General features: G+C 38.5%; 1 protein-coding gene across 1 annotated transcript in view; it reads right to left on the bottom strand.

The window, feature by feature from the left end:
- Window positions 1-16,687, bottom strand: part of NELL1 (neural EGFL like 1) — a 252,769-nt gene that overhangs the window by 138,522 nt on the left and 97,560 nt on the right. Inside the window, exon 5 of the mRNA XM_036765115.1 lies at window positions 7,194-7,344. Within this exon, the coding sequence (XP_036621010.1) occupies window positions 7,194-7,344 (151 nt within the window). The remainder of the gene's footprint in view (window positions 1-7,193; window positions 7,345-16,687) is intronic.

Genomic DNA, 16,687 nt, shown 5'->3' with positions numbered 1-16,687 from the left:
GGGAGGGGGAAGGAAAGGAAAAGATACAGTGGGGTGAAGTATGATCATATTATTAAATAAGACTTCTGCTCCTAATCAATATCACCCATTTAATGTCATACCATGCGGACATTAAAGATTCAGACTTCGTAGTCCCTGAATAAGGAAGGCAAGGCAAAGATCAGTCAGTGTGCTCTATCTGTTGATTGCTCCCAGGCCATGAATATTCCAGAAAAACTCATTTCATCTAAAATATAAACAACTGAAAAGCAGATCATTCTTCTTGAAGAGCTACAGACTATGGAGCCCCATTTCCAGTAGATTCCCAGGAAGAACAAAAGTTTTTTAAAATATTCAGATAGTCTATCAAAAGCTTTCTCTTGGAATTCAGAGAAGTCAAGTACATAAAACCTATCCATCCATCAGAGAAAGAGAGACCTCTTTGCCATGGTTTAGTACGTAGAAGCCAATGTATGAATATATAGCCTCCACATCTCTATCTGTTACAATGATACTAATCTACTGGAAAGTCAAAGGAGACAGCTTTTAAAATTCTCTGGGCACATTCCATTCAGCTTAAATGATCTGATGCATTAATATTAATGAAGTTGTGACTTTTGACCTAAAAAGTAAAGGTTAATGGCTACACTGGCTGGGTTTTTTTTCTACTTCTCACATACTATGCAGTCTGAAATCTAATATGCATATATACGAGTAGGAACAATTTGACCAAAATATAGCACCAATCTTTCATGTCTTCAACTAAGGCCAAAAGTCATCTGAACAGTGTCTGTTCTCTTAATAGAGATTAAAATTTTATTTAATTAGCATGTTACTTAAAACTCTACCAGTTTCATTGCCATGAGATTTTTTTTACATAATACTACAGAAATGTCCATTGTCATATTCTACAAACTGACGTCATTCCCTTCTGAGTTTCTTGACCGATATACCCTCACACTAAGGAAGGAGTTAGGCAAGTTTCAATAGTATACTCAACTCTTAATTATCCACATGTAGATTGTCCAAGGTAGCATTTAATCCCAAGATGGCTTCCCCTTACTTTGAATGCCACCTCCCACCTTCTTTCTTCTTTCAGTTTATATGCTGAGAATGTAAACTAATTTAATTACCCCAAGTGGTGCATATAATTATGAAAAGAAATTTGCTACCAAAAAAATGAAAGCGTTTGACTGAGCCACTGTTTTCTATTTTTGAGGCCAGTATTTTCTACCAGTCTAGAGATTTTATCAGACAAATGGTGGTAAGGTCCTATGAGTTACAAAAACTTTTGTCTGTCCACTTCCAAAGGATCTGGGGATGAATAAAAGGATGTTCCAGGGATCTCTCTAATGGGAAAACTCTTGCTCTCTCTTTCAGACTCCATACTTCCTCAAAGACTCCCTTCAAATTCCACCTTCTATAAGAGGCCTTTCCTAGTCTCTCCAACCAGTTAGTGTTCTCTAAGGCTGCCTTCCAATCTACTTGATAGGTGTCTTACCTATGTTTCCTTGTGTATTGCCCATTAAAATGCAAACTCTTTGAGGGCAGTAACTGTTTTCATTTTTTCTTTATATCTTCCCCCCCCCCCCTCAGTGCCTTAATAATGAGTACTTGTTAACTGGCTGAAGGATGGATTAGGGAGCTAAAATAATTTTTCCTATTAGAAGGAGAATGCCTTGGAGTAAGTGGCATATTTAACTTTCTCTGTATCCACAGCACTTAGAACTTAGCCTAACATATAGTATTTACTTCTTGTGTAGCTTTCATGGAGAAAGTTTCTTCTTGGAACCATAAGTAACTTCTTGTCTTATGTTATACTTAGATCTAATTTGATCCATAATTCCAGAATAAAATTGAAACTCAAAGGATTTACTATTATATCTAGATAGTTGTACATTCTGGCCAACTGTTCAATTAGATTTAATCTATGTTAATTAAGCTTTCCATTTTAACAAATCTTCATATTAAAACACATTTGAATCATGACAAATAAACATTAAATCTGCATTGCCATTAAAATATTTCAGCAAAACAAATCCGTCTTTGTTATTCTCCCATTGCATTCAGTGGGTACAGAATTTTTTTAATCCATCAAATTAACATTATTAATTAGTATGAATAATAAAATATTACCAAGTACCCATATCATTACATCAAACTGCCTATTTCAATTCTTACCTTCAGGTAAGTTGTCACTAGCCATTATCTCCATGTTCTCCTTTCTATTTTATGCATCCTTTTAAGATATTCATGAGAACTCAGTTGGCTTAATCACCTGGGGAGTTTCCACATATTACTATGAGCTCAGTCTCTGAATCAAGAGTCAAAACCTCCCAAGTGGCCTGCCTCCAGCCATTGTATACACATCAGGAGAAAGGGAGAAATTCCTGCTTTTCAATAAAGTGAAGTCTTCTTCTATTGAGTAGCAAAATGTTGCAAGCTTTTCTCTAAGCAGCGGTAAATAAGTCATCTTTGGCTACAGTTTTTGCAAAAAGAAGGCTGAATAGTTGCTTCCTTCCATGACATAGATGATGGCAGTCATATTTAGACCTAGGTTTTCAATCCATTTAAATTTTCTTACCATCATCTTTGATCAACCATCCACTATTTTGGACTGAAATTCAACATTACTAGAAGGTAAGTGCAATGGGAGTCATTTTCTTTTAAACTTCCACCCAGAGGAAGAATGCTTTCTCAGAAAGCAGTTTCCCTGTACCCTCGAGGCTATTGCAGTCAAATTTCTTGACCTAATTCTTTGCAACAATTACAGGGACATTTCCTTGGTGTCTCAATGTATTCTGCACTCACTTTTGTTCTTCCCCTACTCTAGTTTGCAAAGAAGAACCCAGTAGAGCCAGTCAGGAAATTCATTGGTAGACCCAATGAAAGGTTGCAACAATGAACCAAATTTCATAGAATATGATGTCACAAGTACAAGATGGAGGTGGCATAGTTAGATAGCAGTTTGTCTGAAGAAAGATCTGAGGAACAGTCCCAGGGTTTCTTGCCTGGGACTCCAGGCAGCTATAGCCGGGTCAGGAAAAATCGATCATATATTCTGAAACCCTTTTGGCTACCCATCGCTGTTGTTGCTGCTGCTGCTTGTTTATGACACAGTCCATACTATGAGACCCTGGGGCTATGACTGTTAGGGAAAAGGAACATAAGAGCTAAAAAATGTTCTTTTAAGGGGATAGACATTGGCTCTTAAACTGCCTCAGATCAAAGTATGAGAGGAGGAGAATCTACTTGGAAAGGTGTATGGCGTGAGGTTGTTGGTTTGGGTTTTTTAAGTGCAGAAGAAAAGGTTGTTCAGTACTTAGGAGGAGGGTGAAGGTTTGAATAAGTGGAGATTTCGGAAAAGCCCATGCTAAAAAAGCAGAACATTGTATCATAAACATTTAGTTATTGATTTAAACACAGTAAGGTAAATTAAGTTTTCATTTCTTTAGTTTGCTTTGATAAATAAAACTAATGTCCTTTATGCCTGAGTATTCAATAAATGTTTGCCTTTTCAAAAATTTATATAAATATATAATATATATATAATATGTACACTGTATCTACACATACACACTATATAGATATATACATATATACAGGCATACATACACACACACACACATAGAGGCATACACACTCTCTCTCTATATATATATATATACACACACACACATATGCATATATATACATACACACACACGGGCATACAAGCAATATATATATATATTTATATGTACACACACATACATACATGCACACACACTATATATATACACATACACACACACGGGCATACACACAATATATATATTTATATGTACACATACATACATACATACACATACTATATATATATACATATACACACACATACACACACTCTCTCTCTAAATATATATATATATGTATACACACACAGGCATACATGCACACTATATATATATATGCACATATATATATACACACATACATACACCCACACTATCTATATATATAAAATAAAATTTGCTGCACATGCCTCAGACTCCTAAGGCTCATTTCTGGATCCCTAAATGGGAACATAAGGCAAAAGGAGAATTCTTAGGTTCACCCAGGAGTCAATAACTCACAACTCACTAATGAAAAAAGTAGAGAAAGCTCCAAAGGGCAGTGAATGGATTGATGTCTGGCTGGATGGAGGTCTCCTGTGGAGTGCTGCAAAGCCCTGTCCACAGCTTATATCTCTTCCACATTTTTATCAATGACTCAGATGAAGACAGATAGCATGCATCTTAAATTTATGACTGATATAAAGCCAGGAAAGATTGCTAATATATTGGATGACTGGATCAGGATCCACAAAGATTTCATCATACTGGCAAAATAGGTCATATGCAATAAGACAAAATTTAACAGAAGTAGATTTAAAGTTCTACACTTAGGCTCAAAAAGCAGAAGGCATATTTAGAGAATGAAATATACCTGACTAGAAAAAATTTTATGTTAAAAAAAGACCTAGGTGTTTCCATGGCCTACAAGCTCAATATGTGCTATCGGTGTGATACAAGAGCCAAAAGTAGCTAATGAGATCTTAGGATTCAATAAAGGAAATATTGTGTACAAACATATCACAGTGGGACTATGAAATAATCCCACTGTCATCTACAATATCAGACCAAATCTGGTATAGTATGTCCTTCCTTGAGCATTACATTTTAGGGATAACATTGATAGACTGAAACGTGGCTATAGAATGACCAAGATGCTAAACAAACATAGCTATCCTAAACATGAAACAGTTAAAAAATAAAATGCTGGTATATACTAAAGAGTTGTCTTAGAAGGGGTACAATTATTGTCTTTTAATATTTGAAGGATTGTCATGTAAAAGTGAACAGACTTATTGTGGTTTATATCAGAGGATGATTGATAGGTTGATATTAGAAACAAATTTCACTTGATTGTAAGTAAATACTTTCTAATGAGAGCTATCCACAAATTAAACGGGCTGCCTTGAAAGGTAGTGAATTCATGTCTATTGGGGTTTTCAAGAAAAATTTATACAACAATTCTTGGTGATGCTACAGAGGGCATTCATATTTCAGTTCCAGATGGGCTAGTCTAGACAATCTCAGAGACTCCTTCCAACTCTACAAGTCTATGACTATCAAAAATGGCCTTATAAGATCACAGGATGATAATATCATAGATTTAAAAGTGAAAGAGAAGATTGAGGCCATCAAATCCAGCTGCCTCACTTTATAAAAGGACAAAACTAAGGCTAAGAAAGGTTAATTGACTTGCCCAGGGTCACATATCTAGTAAATGTAAGTGGTAGGATTTCAAGTCAAGTCTTCCTTACTCCTAGTCTGGCACTCTATACACTTTGCCTTTTCGGTGTTCAGCTGTCCTTCAAAAGAAGGACAGTTTTCTTTCAAAACTTTTTGAACAAAGGCAACAATAAGATCTGCATGGACTTTCCCCCCTAACATTTTTATTGAGGAGTCTTACTCAAAATTAAGACAGTCCAAAGTTCATTTTATGATGACTCTAAGATCTATCCATCCCTTTTCAAAATACATTAGTGCAAAGCTTTATTGAATGAGAAGTAACATTAATTTCTGAGTATCTTAACATATTTTCCCACCCAAAAGCAGCAGAAGCAGAGAAGATAATTACAATTACTATTATACCTCTAGAACTCAAAACAAAAATCTACCTGACTCTAAACCACATCGCAATGGAGACAGACAAATATTTATCTCATCCTACCCATGTGAGTTATTTGCCCAAGACCATGCAACAAAAAGCAAGAAAGAGAACTTAGGTCTTCTAATTAGTCATTTTTGTCCACCAGGCCACCCTGCTCTTTTGCGCCTATATCAATGATAACACCAAATCATTAGCAAGCTTAGCTCAGAGACAATCCAAATGGACTGAAATATCTTTGCTTCTCAAGACATTGCCCAACTTAGCTAGACAGATAGATAGACAGATGATGGAGAGGCAGAGAGATAGATGATAGGTAGGTAGGTAGATGGATATATGGATGGATGGATGGATGGATGGATGGACAGGTTGCTACAAAGTCTCAGTGTGATTTTAAGCAATTAAATCTTAAGTTTGTACTTTCTTCATGATAATTTTCTCTCTCAGTGAAAGCCCTTCCTGCTCCTCTACATTTACCAATCCAATTCCTACCCACCCTTCACAGTCCAGTTCAAGAAGTCTTCCCAGATTACATCTACCCATAGTGATCTCACCTTCCTCTGAACTCACATCATCTATTATCTATAGTACATGTTGTAATCATCCTTGAGATTACATTTAGGTAGGTTTTGTGTGTTATTCTTTAAATTTCAATCTAAGTATTTGTGCTTTGTCTCCCCAAATAGAATTTAACCTCCTTTATGGCAGGGATCATTTCTTATATGCTACAGGACTATAGATGTAGATCTGGAAGGGATCTTAGATGCCACCTAGTCCATTTTTTTTCATTTTACAGATGAGAAAACTGAGGCCCCGGATTTAAGGGACTCGCCCAAGGTCAAAGTCATATGTCATATATATAGAGTTAGAAAATATGTCAGAGGCCATGTAAATGAACCCTCTAATTTTACAGATTAGGAAATTAAATCCTAGAGAGGTTAAGTGACTTATCCAAGGTCACACAGGTAGTAATCATCAAGGTTGGTTTTTGAACTCAGGTCATCTGACTTCAGAGCCCATGCTCTTCCCACCGTCTCACACTATTCTCCTGGTCTTTGGATTAGATGATTTTATGGTACTTTCCAATTCTAAGAGTCGGTGATCATATTTGCCACCCACATCACTTAGCACAGTGCCCAATAGAAATTAATTTATTGATTTTAAGAAACAGAAGAAAGCCTGGTATCAGAAAGAAATCTTATGCAGTGCTATAATCATCCCTTCAAACTCTGCAACAAAGGAAACTAACAAAACTGATTATCAAAGACCCTGGTGGAAAGGAAGCTATGATTTTTCATGTGTATAATACACACATGAGAGAATAGCAGTCACTCACAAACCCTAGAGGGTTTTAAAAAAATTAATTTCCTATCGTATAAATCCCAAGAGAATTTACCAAGGTGTGGTTACTAGCAACAGGAGTTTGATTAACTGGACAACTCCACATCATTGTAACAAAAACCTACATAGTCAATTGGGAGCCTCTCAGTGCAAAGCAGAAGGAAAGATCATTTTCTTACCTGTGCTCCAGCTCTCGGATAGATAGAATCACTCCTGAAGTCGATGGTCTCTGCTGCACAGTAGCCAGGAATGTGAATTCACTTTTATTCCGAAAGAGTTGAATTAACTTCTCAGTCACATGTGGGGCTGCATGGATCTCTCTTTCTACGTCTAAGAGTTTAATTGAAGAAAAAAGGAGGTAGGAGAGAAGAAGAGTAGAAGAAGGAAAGGGAAGAAAAAGAGAAAAAAGAAGAAGAAAAACACCCTGAGTAAAACTACAGAGACTAAAGGATACAGATTACATTTTTCATTTTTCTCCCCTGTCGATATTTTTCATTTTCAAGAGTCATCCACCGCGCCATACAGCGGCATTCATTCAATACAAAACCTGGAAATACCATCTCTGTCAATGTGCCCACTTGTCACTTTGACAAGTTCACAATTGGCCAGTCACTGATTTTCTGACAGGAATTTTGACGGGACACTGAGCAATTGGGCCCTGCTGCAAGCAGATTAAGTTGCTGTAAATAATGTGAGAGGCTGCCAGATAAACAGGGTCCTAAATTCCTAAGGACCTTAGAAATAACAGCACCCAGTGCCATGTAGCAGGCTCCAATTTCAATTTTACCATTGGCTTGGTTACTATTCCTCTTATACACAGTTAAAGTAACCCATCTCTACAGGAAATAGGACTATCATCACTACTGCTAATACAGCTTGTGTTGGCCTTTGCTTAAAAAAAATACAAGCTATGCCTATAAATCATAGGTGTGCTTAGAATGCATGGATCTTCACTGTATGTATGGAGTCTCACTGTCCATTTGCAGCTAAGATAGTAAGTTGTAGAAAAGTTGCCAATATGCATTGGTAGGGGGTATTGCCTCACCAAGAATTCCCTACATATTGGGGAGGGACCATATAACATGCAAAATTTGACTTTCCTCATGTAATATTTATTTAACTCAACATTTGTCCAGCAAGACTAGGGATCTTTCAACCCAGACAATCTTCCTGTTAGCCAGAGGTTTATCATTCTTCACTAACCCCATAATGAAGGCCATCATTCACTATATACTCAGAATTACCTCCAGTCATGATAAAGCCTATAATTATATTATTTACTGCTAAAACTGTTGATATCAGAACTGATCAGAACTGAATCAGTCAATATACATTTAGTCAGCAACTACCATGTGCCAGGCATTATACTAAGTGATGGGCATAAAAAGAGAGGCAAACAACAGTTGCTGCTCTCAAGGACCACATAGTCTAATGGCAGAGACAAGTAAGAATTCAAGGGGAGCAATGTTACAGGAAACCAAATGATGGGAAATCAATGACTATCACACAAGCTCACATGTCATAGACTCCTCCCATACCATGGCCCTTTCCTCTGTAGCTGTATGGTGAGGACCTGGTCTTTCGTTTCAGAACTACATGACATACTTTTTAAAACACAGTCTTTAAATAGCTGCTCATTACTGGTTCAAGCCATAGCATGTCATTGTGTGTAGGTTCTGATGAAAATTGTCCCAAAATAACCTTACTACAACAACAAATCAAGACTTTAGTTATATCTTTTGTGAAACCTTTGGTACCTGGAAAACACCTTGCGAGAGAATGAAATTCCTTGACAGCAGGGACTTTTTCCTTTTTGTCTTTACTGCCTAGCCCAGTGCCTGGCACATAGTGGCCATTTTAGAGTGAAAACACAATGAATTTAGTGTCAGAGGAACTGGCTTCAAATCCCAGTTATGTTGTGTTGTCTGTCCTTCATTTTCAAAGAGGATCGGTGTCTTGACTTGAGGGTAAATGAGATTAAAGTGAGACAGAGCTGAACAAGGTCATCAGCCTCAGTTTCTCCTTCAGAGTCATGGGAGTCCAGTGGCAGGACGAAAGTCAAGATGATTGGTTTTGACCCAGGATGTAGTTTTAGTGTCTTTGATGCTTGACCAAGCTCTAAGTGAGCCACCATAGTGCCTGCTTCAGTTGATGAACAAATTGTTCTCATCTGCCCATTCTCCTAGGGACATCTGCATCACTCTCTGTGTGACCTCAAGTGCATCATTTCTCTCAGCCCAAATTTCCTCATTTGTAAAATGAGAGGATTGAACTTAGTGACCTTTAAGGTCCCTTCCAGCTCTGGATCCATGAGCCTATAATCAATAAGCATTTATTAAGTGCTAACTATGTACCAGGTACTCTCTTAAGCACTAGGGATACAAAGAAAAGCAAAAACAACTCTCACCCTCAATGAAATCACAATTGAATAAATGCAATATGTACACAAGTAGGCATAGGCATGATTCCTATAGTGTGTATATAAAAATACCTTGAAGAAGAAGGCACTAACTAGCAACTGGGGAGACCAGTAAGACCTTCTTTGGTAAATGAGATTTTATCTGAGTCTTTTGGGAAGCCAGGAATTTTCCAGGCATAGGGGATAGTGGACATAAAGATGCATAGTTGAGAGATGGGATAGAAGAGCAAGTAGACCAGTATGGCTAAACTATAGAACAAAAGGAGGGAAATGATGTGTAAGAAGGCTGAAAAGATATGAAGGCGTCAGGTTGTAAAGAGCTTTGAATGCCAAAAAGAGGAGTTATATTTGATCTCAGAGGTAATAAAGAAGCCCCTGGAACTTACTCAGGGTATGACATTGACTTATACTGAGTGAGGATCAGACATGCACTTTAGGAAAGTCATTTTGCATCAAGGTAGATGGATTGGAATGGGAAAAGATTTCAGGTAAGGAGACCAACTGGGAGGCTATTGAAATAATCCAGACAAGAGGGGATGAGTTGATGAATGAGGGTGATTTATCAAAGATGTTTTGGATTCATGAATACTCCTAGAATAAATGAACATAGAAAGTAGCTAATCCAACCAGCACACAGATTTGGGAACCCACTAAGAAGACCTCAAAAAGAAATCAGAGAATGTTCAAGGGAACTCAGAAAACAATTGACCACCTTAAATCTTAAAGGAGTTACATTATTTTCATCATCACATCATCTGGGAAGAGCACATGTGATTTTGAAAGCACTTTTTTACTACAAACATGCTCACCTTCATTACATCCTTGGGGAATTGAAGGCTAAACAGATAATTTCTCAAATGATATAGGGCAAGAAAACCAGATTTTTCTTTCTGTTCTAGTGCCTCTTTTAGGGTTGATAAGGGAAAGAGAAAGAAACATGTTCCCTAGAGTCTATGCTTCTTATCAACCCCACTAGAATACACTTCAAAAGAGCATCATTTTGTCAGATCCTATCAAGACAATGCAGGAATATGGCAAGATACCAGTAGGGCTGAAGGCAAAGGAGGTACAAAAAGTCAAGATACAAACTGTGAGGTAGAAAGCATAAATGGAAAACTCAGACTAGGTTGGTACTAAGGTTTCTGTGGAGCACCTAAAAGAGAAGAGGTTTAGAAAAGTTTAATTCAGAGCCAGGAGATCTATACTAGATTAAGAAGTAAAAATGTAGGGAGTACCTGGTGGTTGATCATTTGAATGGTTCAGTCTGATCCCCCAAAGTTTTAGTCTTTTTATTTGGTTGTTTGTGTTCTTAGACTATACTCAAGCAAGAATTTGCCTCAAAAAGGTCAACTCTTGCCTGCAGTAGGCAGGTTCTGAGATGAGAGAAAAAAGCATAAGCCTAAAAACCAGATTGGAATGGCACCTCAATGTCTAAAGATTCCCTAGATTCTAAGGACTAAGACATTTGAATGGGCCAACTATCACAAAAGGGAACCAGGGTCAGGGTTCCTATGCTATTTTAAAGATAGCAAATGGCTAAGAGCACCAGAGACTTGATTGCTTATTTGTATTACTCAACCTGATTGTCTAGAGCTTTATTCTTTTTGTTACAGCTGCTTGCATTCTTGGCCCTTGCCTAGCACTAACTGAGTAGCATGGACACTGATGAGATCCACTACACTTCCTGATTCAGCTAATCATAAAGGCTTATAAAATAAAGGAGCTAGTTGGATGATCTCTCGGTCTCTAAAAGATTGAAGTTTTATTATACTTCATCAGACTGGCAAAATTGATTAAAAAAAAGAAAACTAGCAAATGTTGGAGGGGCTTTGGGAAAATAGGTACATTAATGCATGATTAGTGGAGCTGTGAAGGGGTCTAGCTATTATAGAAAGTACATTGGAACCATATATAAAAAACTATTAAACTGTGCATACTCTTTTTCCCAGCAACACTACTACTAGGTCTATTATTCAGCAAAAAGATCAAAGAGAAAAGGAGATAGGCAGAGAGAGAAAGACATTTATACATATGCGTATAAATATATATAAGTATATGTGCATAGAGACACACAGAGAAGCTTTGTTTATAGTGACAAAGAATTAAAAACTGAGAGGGTAGTCATCAACTGGGGGATGATTGAACGAGTTATGGTGTATGAATGTAATAGAATTCTATTTTGCTATAAGAAACCATAAAAGAGGTGGTTTCGGAGAAACATGGGAAGACTTGTGATTAAGTGATACAGAGAGATGTGGTCAAAACCAGGAGAACCATTTGGACTTTTAAGATCTTAGGAACTTCAAGCAACACAATGACCAACCTTGATTTCAGAGGACTCATGATGAAACAGACTACCTATCTCCTGACAGAGCGGGGATGGATTCAGAGTACAGATGGAGACATCTTTTTGGAACATGGCCAATCTGGGAGTTTGTTTTACTTAACTATAAACGGTTGTTACAGGAGATCTAGTTTTTATTCATTTCTCAAGGAGGGATAAAGAAGGTAGATTTTCTTTTAAAAAAAAATTTTTTTTAAATTTCCATTGTCTAATAAAAAATCAGTGACTCCCAATGCCTACTGGATAAGTCCAAAATCCTTATTCTAGCACTAAAGGCCCTCAGCAGTCAAGCCTATAATTACCATCTCTATAAATTAACATTGTTTGCCAAATTTTGGGCTGACATCAAACTAGGTTGTCTATTATCTTCTAAACATACCAGGAAAATTGCCATTTTAGTCAATCAACAAGTACTTAGTAGGCACCTGTATATGACAGTGATATAAAGACAAAAATAAAAAAAATTCTCATCCTTTAAGGACTTTATATTTTATTGGAGGTAAAGTGTACATGTACAGTTATATACAACACATGTGTACATTGAGAGCATCTTGGTAGCACAGTGGATAAAGTGGATGGTGTGCTGGGCCTGGACTGAGGAACACTCATCTTCTTTGTTCAAATCTAGCCTCAGACACTTGCTAGTTGTTTGACCCTGGACAAGTCATTTAATCCTATTTGTCTCAGTTTTCTCATCTGTAAAATGAGCTGGAAAAGGAAATAGCAAACTACTCCAGTATCTTTGCCAAAAGAAAAACAAAAGACGAACCTGAATGGAGTCACAAAGAGTCAGACACAACAGAAGACTTGACTGAACAGCAACAATATATGTACAAAGATAATACAAAATAATTTTGTGAGGGAGGTCACTGGGATCAGGAAAGTCATCAAGTAAGAAAGTGAATGTGAGCTGAGATTTGAAGAAGCTAATGATTCTAAGTGGGGAGGCAGTGAACTACAGGCATGGGGGAGGGGAGGTGCACAGCCTAAAATGGCAAGGAAACAAGCAAAGGAATGGAATTGTGGAAGGAAAGGAACATCAGGGATTCATTTGGCTAGAACAGAGAATTGAAGGAAGTAACAGATAATAAGCCTAAGGATGTAAGGTAAAGTCAGGTTGTGAAGGACTTTAAATGTTGAATAGAGGAGCTGTATTTCATCCTAAAGGCAAAAGGAAGCCACTGGGGCTTACTGAGCAAGATAGTGATTTGCCAGAGCTATGCTTTAGAAATATCACTTTGGCAACCACTTGAAGGCTGGATAAGAGAGAGTAGTGACCTCTCTGCACATTTAATCACGCTCTTCTTCCCTCTCATTTCCCAAAATACTATCCATTCTCCAAGGCGTAGTTCAGGTCTTAACTCACCAATGAGGATTTTCTTAAGCACCCTAGTCAATAGGAACAACTCCTTTCTATGAATTTCCATGGCATTAATCACAAATACCCCTCCTTTGGAGCTTTAAAAAGTCCCTTTCCTTTGTTACATCTTTTTTTAATATATGAAACTGTCAGCCCAACTAGATTGCGAGCTCTTTGAAAGAGGTAGCCATTTTCCTGGAAAGATATAATTGTCTTCAAGTATCCAACAGATTTGAACTTAGGAAAGTTATTACACTTGTCCTTCCTGCCTACATAGGGAAAACTAGGAGCAATTCTCCCTTTCTCCAAATTTCTCTGTTTCCAGAGAAAAAAGCATCATCATCTTTCCTGTCGTTTCTTCACTCACAGTGACATCACCTTAGTTCAGGCCCTAAAATACAGATCTAACTATGTTACATCTTCTGAAGAAATTTCAGTGTCTCCTCATTGCTTCTTCATTGCTTCTTTACCCATGGTCCCACAACTAGTAAGTGTCGGGTTGGATATGAATGTGTTTTCCTCAGTTCAGGTCCAGCACTCTATCCATTGTGTCACTAACTGCCTAGATGACTTCTTAAATACCATTCATCTCAGCATTTGTGATCCTTCATCTTTGATCCTCCCTGAGGACCTCCCACCCCACCCCACAGACATATACCACGTGCCGAATACAGGGCTTTGAACATGGTAGGTATTGATTGACAAACTGAGTGATCACCATTAGACCCATCAAGGGGCCTGTCCCTTTTGAGAGGTGACACCTCCTTTGCAGGTGAGGAAATCAGAGCAAGCTGCTCAGCTGGAAACCCTCAAGAAAACGCAGTATAGCTTGGACTTTTTGTTCCCGGGCAATCTTCCAGGCCACACTCTTTCTCTCAAAGCAGTTATTTGATCTTATTTTACATAACTATAAATGCTAACAGTGAGAAAATTGCCCAGTGCTTTTCCCCCACCAGAAAACAAGAATAAACATTCACACCTTTGAAATGTCAGCTGCTGCTAAGCCAGAACTAAGGAAGCTGGGTTCCTCTTCACCTCATCCCCTGCCCACCCCACCCTATGCTTTCTTTTCCAGCTCTCCTACTCACAGGCTTTCCTAGAAGGCAGGAGAACATTTCTGAAAGATCAGCTCTTCTTTTTTTCTACCAGTGAATAAATGAGTGGCATGTCAGAATGAAGAACACCCCCTACCTCTCCTGGACCAGTGGGAAATGCCAGAAATGTCCATTTCAATACAGCAAAAGTTAATGTGTGTTCTCAGTTTCAGTAAAAAGCCTTTCGGAAAACATTTAACATGACCCCCATCACCTAGCAGCGTGCCTGTTTCCATTTTTTCTAGTGAAGGGGGTTGGGGATGGGGAGGGAGGTGGAGGAATGGGATCCAGAAGACCCTGGCCCTTAATCCAGTCCTCTCACTAACCAGAGCCACAACCCAAGCACCATTTTTTGCCTCTTCTGACCCTCCCCCTCCTATCCACTGTTAGTGCCTGTCCCTCTTGCCTAACCTGCCTGGTCTTTAACTACTGTGTATTCATCTGTGTTTACTCTCTTTATATTTAGTCTTTATACCCTTATACATGTACTTGTCTTTCCCCATTAGATTGTCAACTCCTCATGAGCTGCAATTGCTTCATTCTTTGTATTTGTATCTCCAGCATGTAGCAGGTGCCCAGTTCATAGTAGGTACTTTATAGGTGCTTGATGATTGGCTGATTAACAGAGTGACCATGAACAAGTTACTTCCTCCCTCCTGGCTTCAATTTCTAATGAGGATGTTAGGCTAAATGACTTGTAAGGTCCTTTTAACATTTGAGTGGAATTGATTAGAACTATAGAATGAGCCTCAAATTCTCTTACTCTAAGATCAATCCCATGGGGGAACATAAACAAGAAATTCATTAATTAGCTCAGACCTGGTACTTGTCACCAGCTTTAATACCATCTGCTGGATTTCCTGGCATTGTTAGTGGGGGATGGGGGGATGAAAAGGGTAATCAGGGAAGTCCTCTGATCAACACTTGAAAAGCCTGCAAGAAGAGAAGCATTTGTTTGGACTCTTAAGAGCATTTTCTGTGGAAGGTGTCAACATGCTCATCACAGCTTGTTGAGAGCTCTCTTAAAGCAGGCAGGATTGTCCAGGGAAAACAGCACTGACTCTGGGTATCAGTTGAAATCCCATTTTTTATACTTCCTACCTTGGTGACCTTGGGCAGGTTCATTGAACTTCCCGGATTACTCCTCTGTAAAATGAGGAGGTTGAACAGATGGTCTGGAACTAGATGGCCTTGGGGGTTCCTTCTAACTCTAGATAACTGAGTTCCTGATCCCAACCCCCTCTACTAGGATGGCAACCCACCATTAGTGAAAAGAAGGGAGAGAAAGAACTACATTCTGTAAATGTTGATCATAGATCCTTCATCCATTAAGGTCATTTTAATCTTTAAAAAAAGGCTATGATTTCATTGATCAAATACTACAGCCACCTATGCAGATCAGAGCCCCTCTGTGTCTCAGAAAATAATTTCATGAGTTGCTGTGTCCAAAAACATTCATCACACTGGCTGTGAGATCTTAGGTGAGTTGTTTTCACTCTTCTGTACCTCAGGTTCTATATCAGTAAGACAACGGGGTTGGACTAGATAGTCCCAGAGGTCCCTCCCACCTCTGGTTCTATGATATCTATGATCCTCTGGCTATAAGTCACTTTGAGCTTAGCTAGACTGGTCCATGAGGGAGGGTTAAGCAGTCTACCACCAGGCTTGTAGTAAAAGCCTTTCCAGGTGGTTTTATACCTAACAGAGCTTGTGCTCACTCCTGCTAGTATACTCTTTGAGAGCTTAGAGTCATCACCACTTCTTCATACACACACACACACACACACACACACACACACACACACACACACACGAAAAGTCATTACAAGTGTTCCTATTTTGCAGATCAATTTCAATTTTGCAGAAAGGGTTGGTTTTTTTTTTTCTGTGTCCTCAGGTGAATATGTCATTTGTCATTTTAACTGAGATTATAAAAACACACCAAGGCAATGATTAGGCACTAGCATGGAAAGCAAATATAAAAAAAAATGAAGGAAAGAAATGAAATGAAGGGATGGGTGGGATGGGTTCTCTGTGTCATCCTCTCTGCTTCATAGATATGCACTGAGCCTTTTTCTCTCCATTTCCTGATCTGCAATGTGGGTGGAGCCTGGTGGCAGTGGAGCACACACCCATGTCCATATGTCTGCACATGCATGCTCACACACACACATGTGCACCCTCATGGCTACCTATTTGAAGTTTTCTCAGTATTATTCCAGCAGAGAGAACATCTGCCCAGGCAGATTGAAGGAAAAAAAATCTCAACTCCCAAGGCTGACTAAAGGACATTGCATTTAGGACAAAAGAAAGCAATGAGAATAGATCCTTGCCCAGTCCCAGTAGGGAAGGTATCTGTTAGTGTGAAAGCAGCAACCAGAAGTCCTGTTTACTCCTTCCTCTCTGCCCCATGGCAGCCAATCTCAACCCAAACTGCCTGAAGGAGCAGGTTACAT

This window comes from Trichosurus vulpecula, chromosome 6 (genome assembly GCF_011100635.1).
Source record: "Trichosurus vulpecula isolate mTriVul1 chromosome 6, mTriVul1.pri, whole genome shotgun sequence".
Taxonomy (NCBI): Eukaryota; Metazoa; Chordata; class Mammalia; order Diprotodontia; family Phalangeridae; genus Trichosurus; species Trichosurus vulpecula.
The sequence above is the reverse complement of the archived record's forward strand: the minus strand, read 5'-3'. Positions and strand labels throughout refer to the sequence as shown.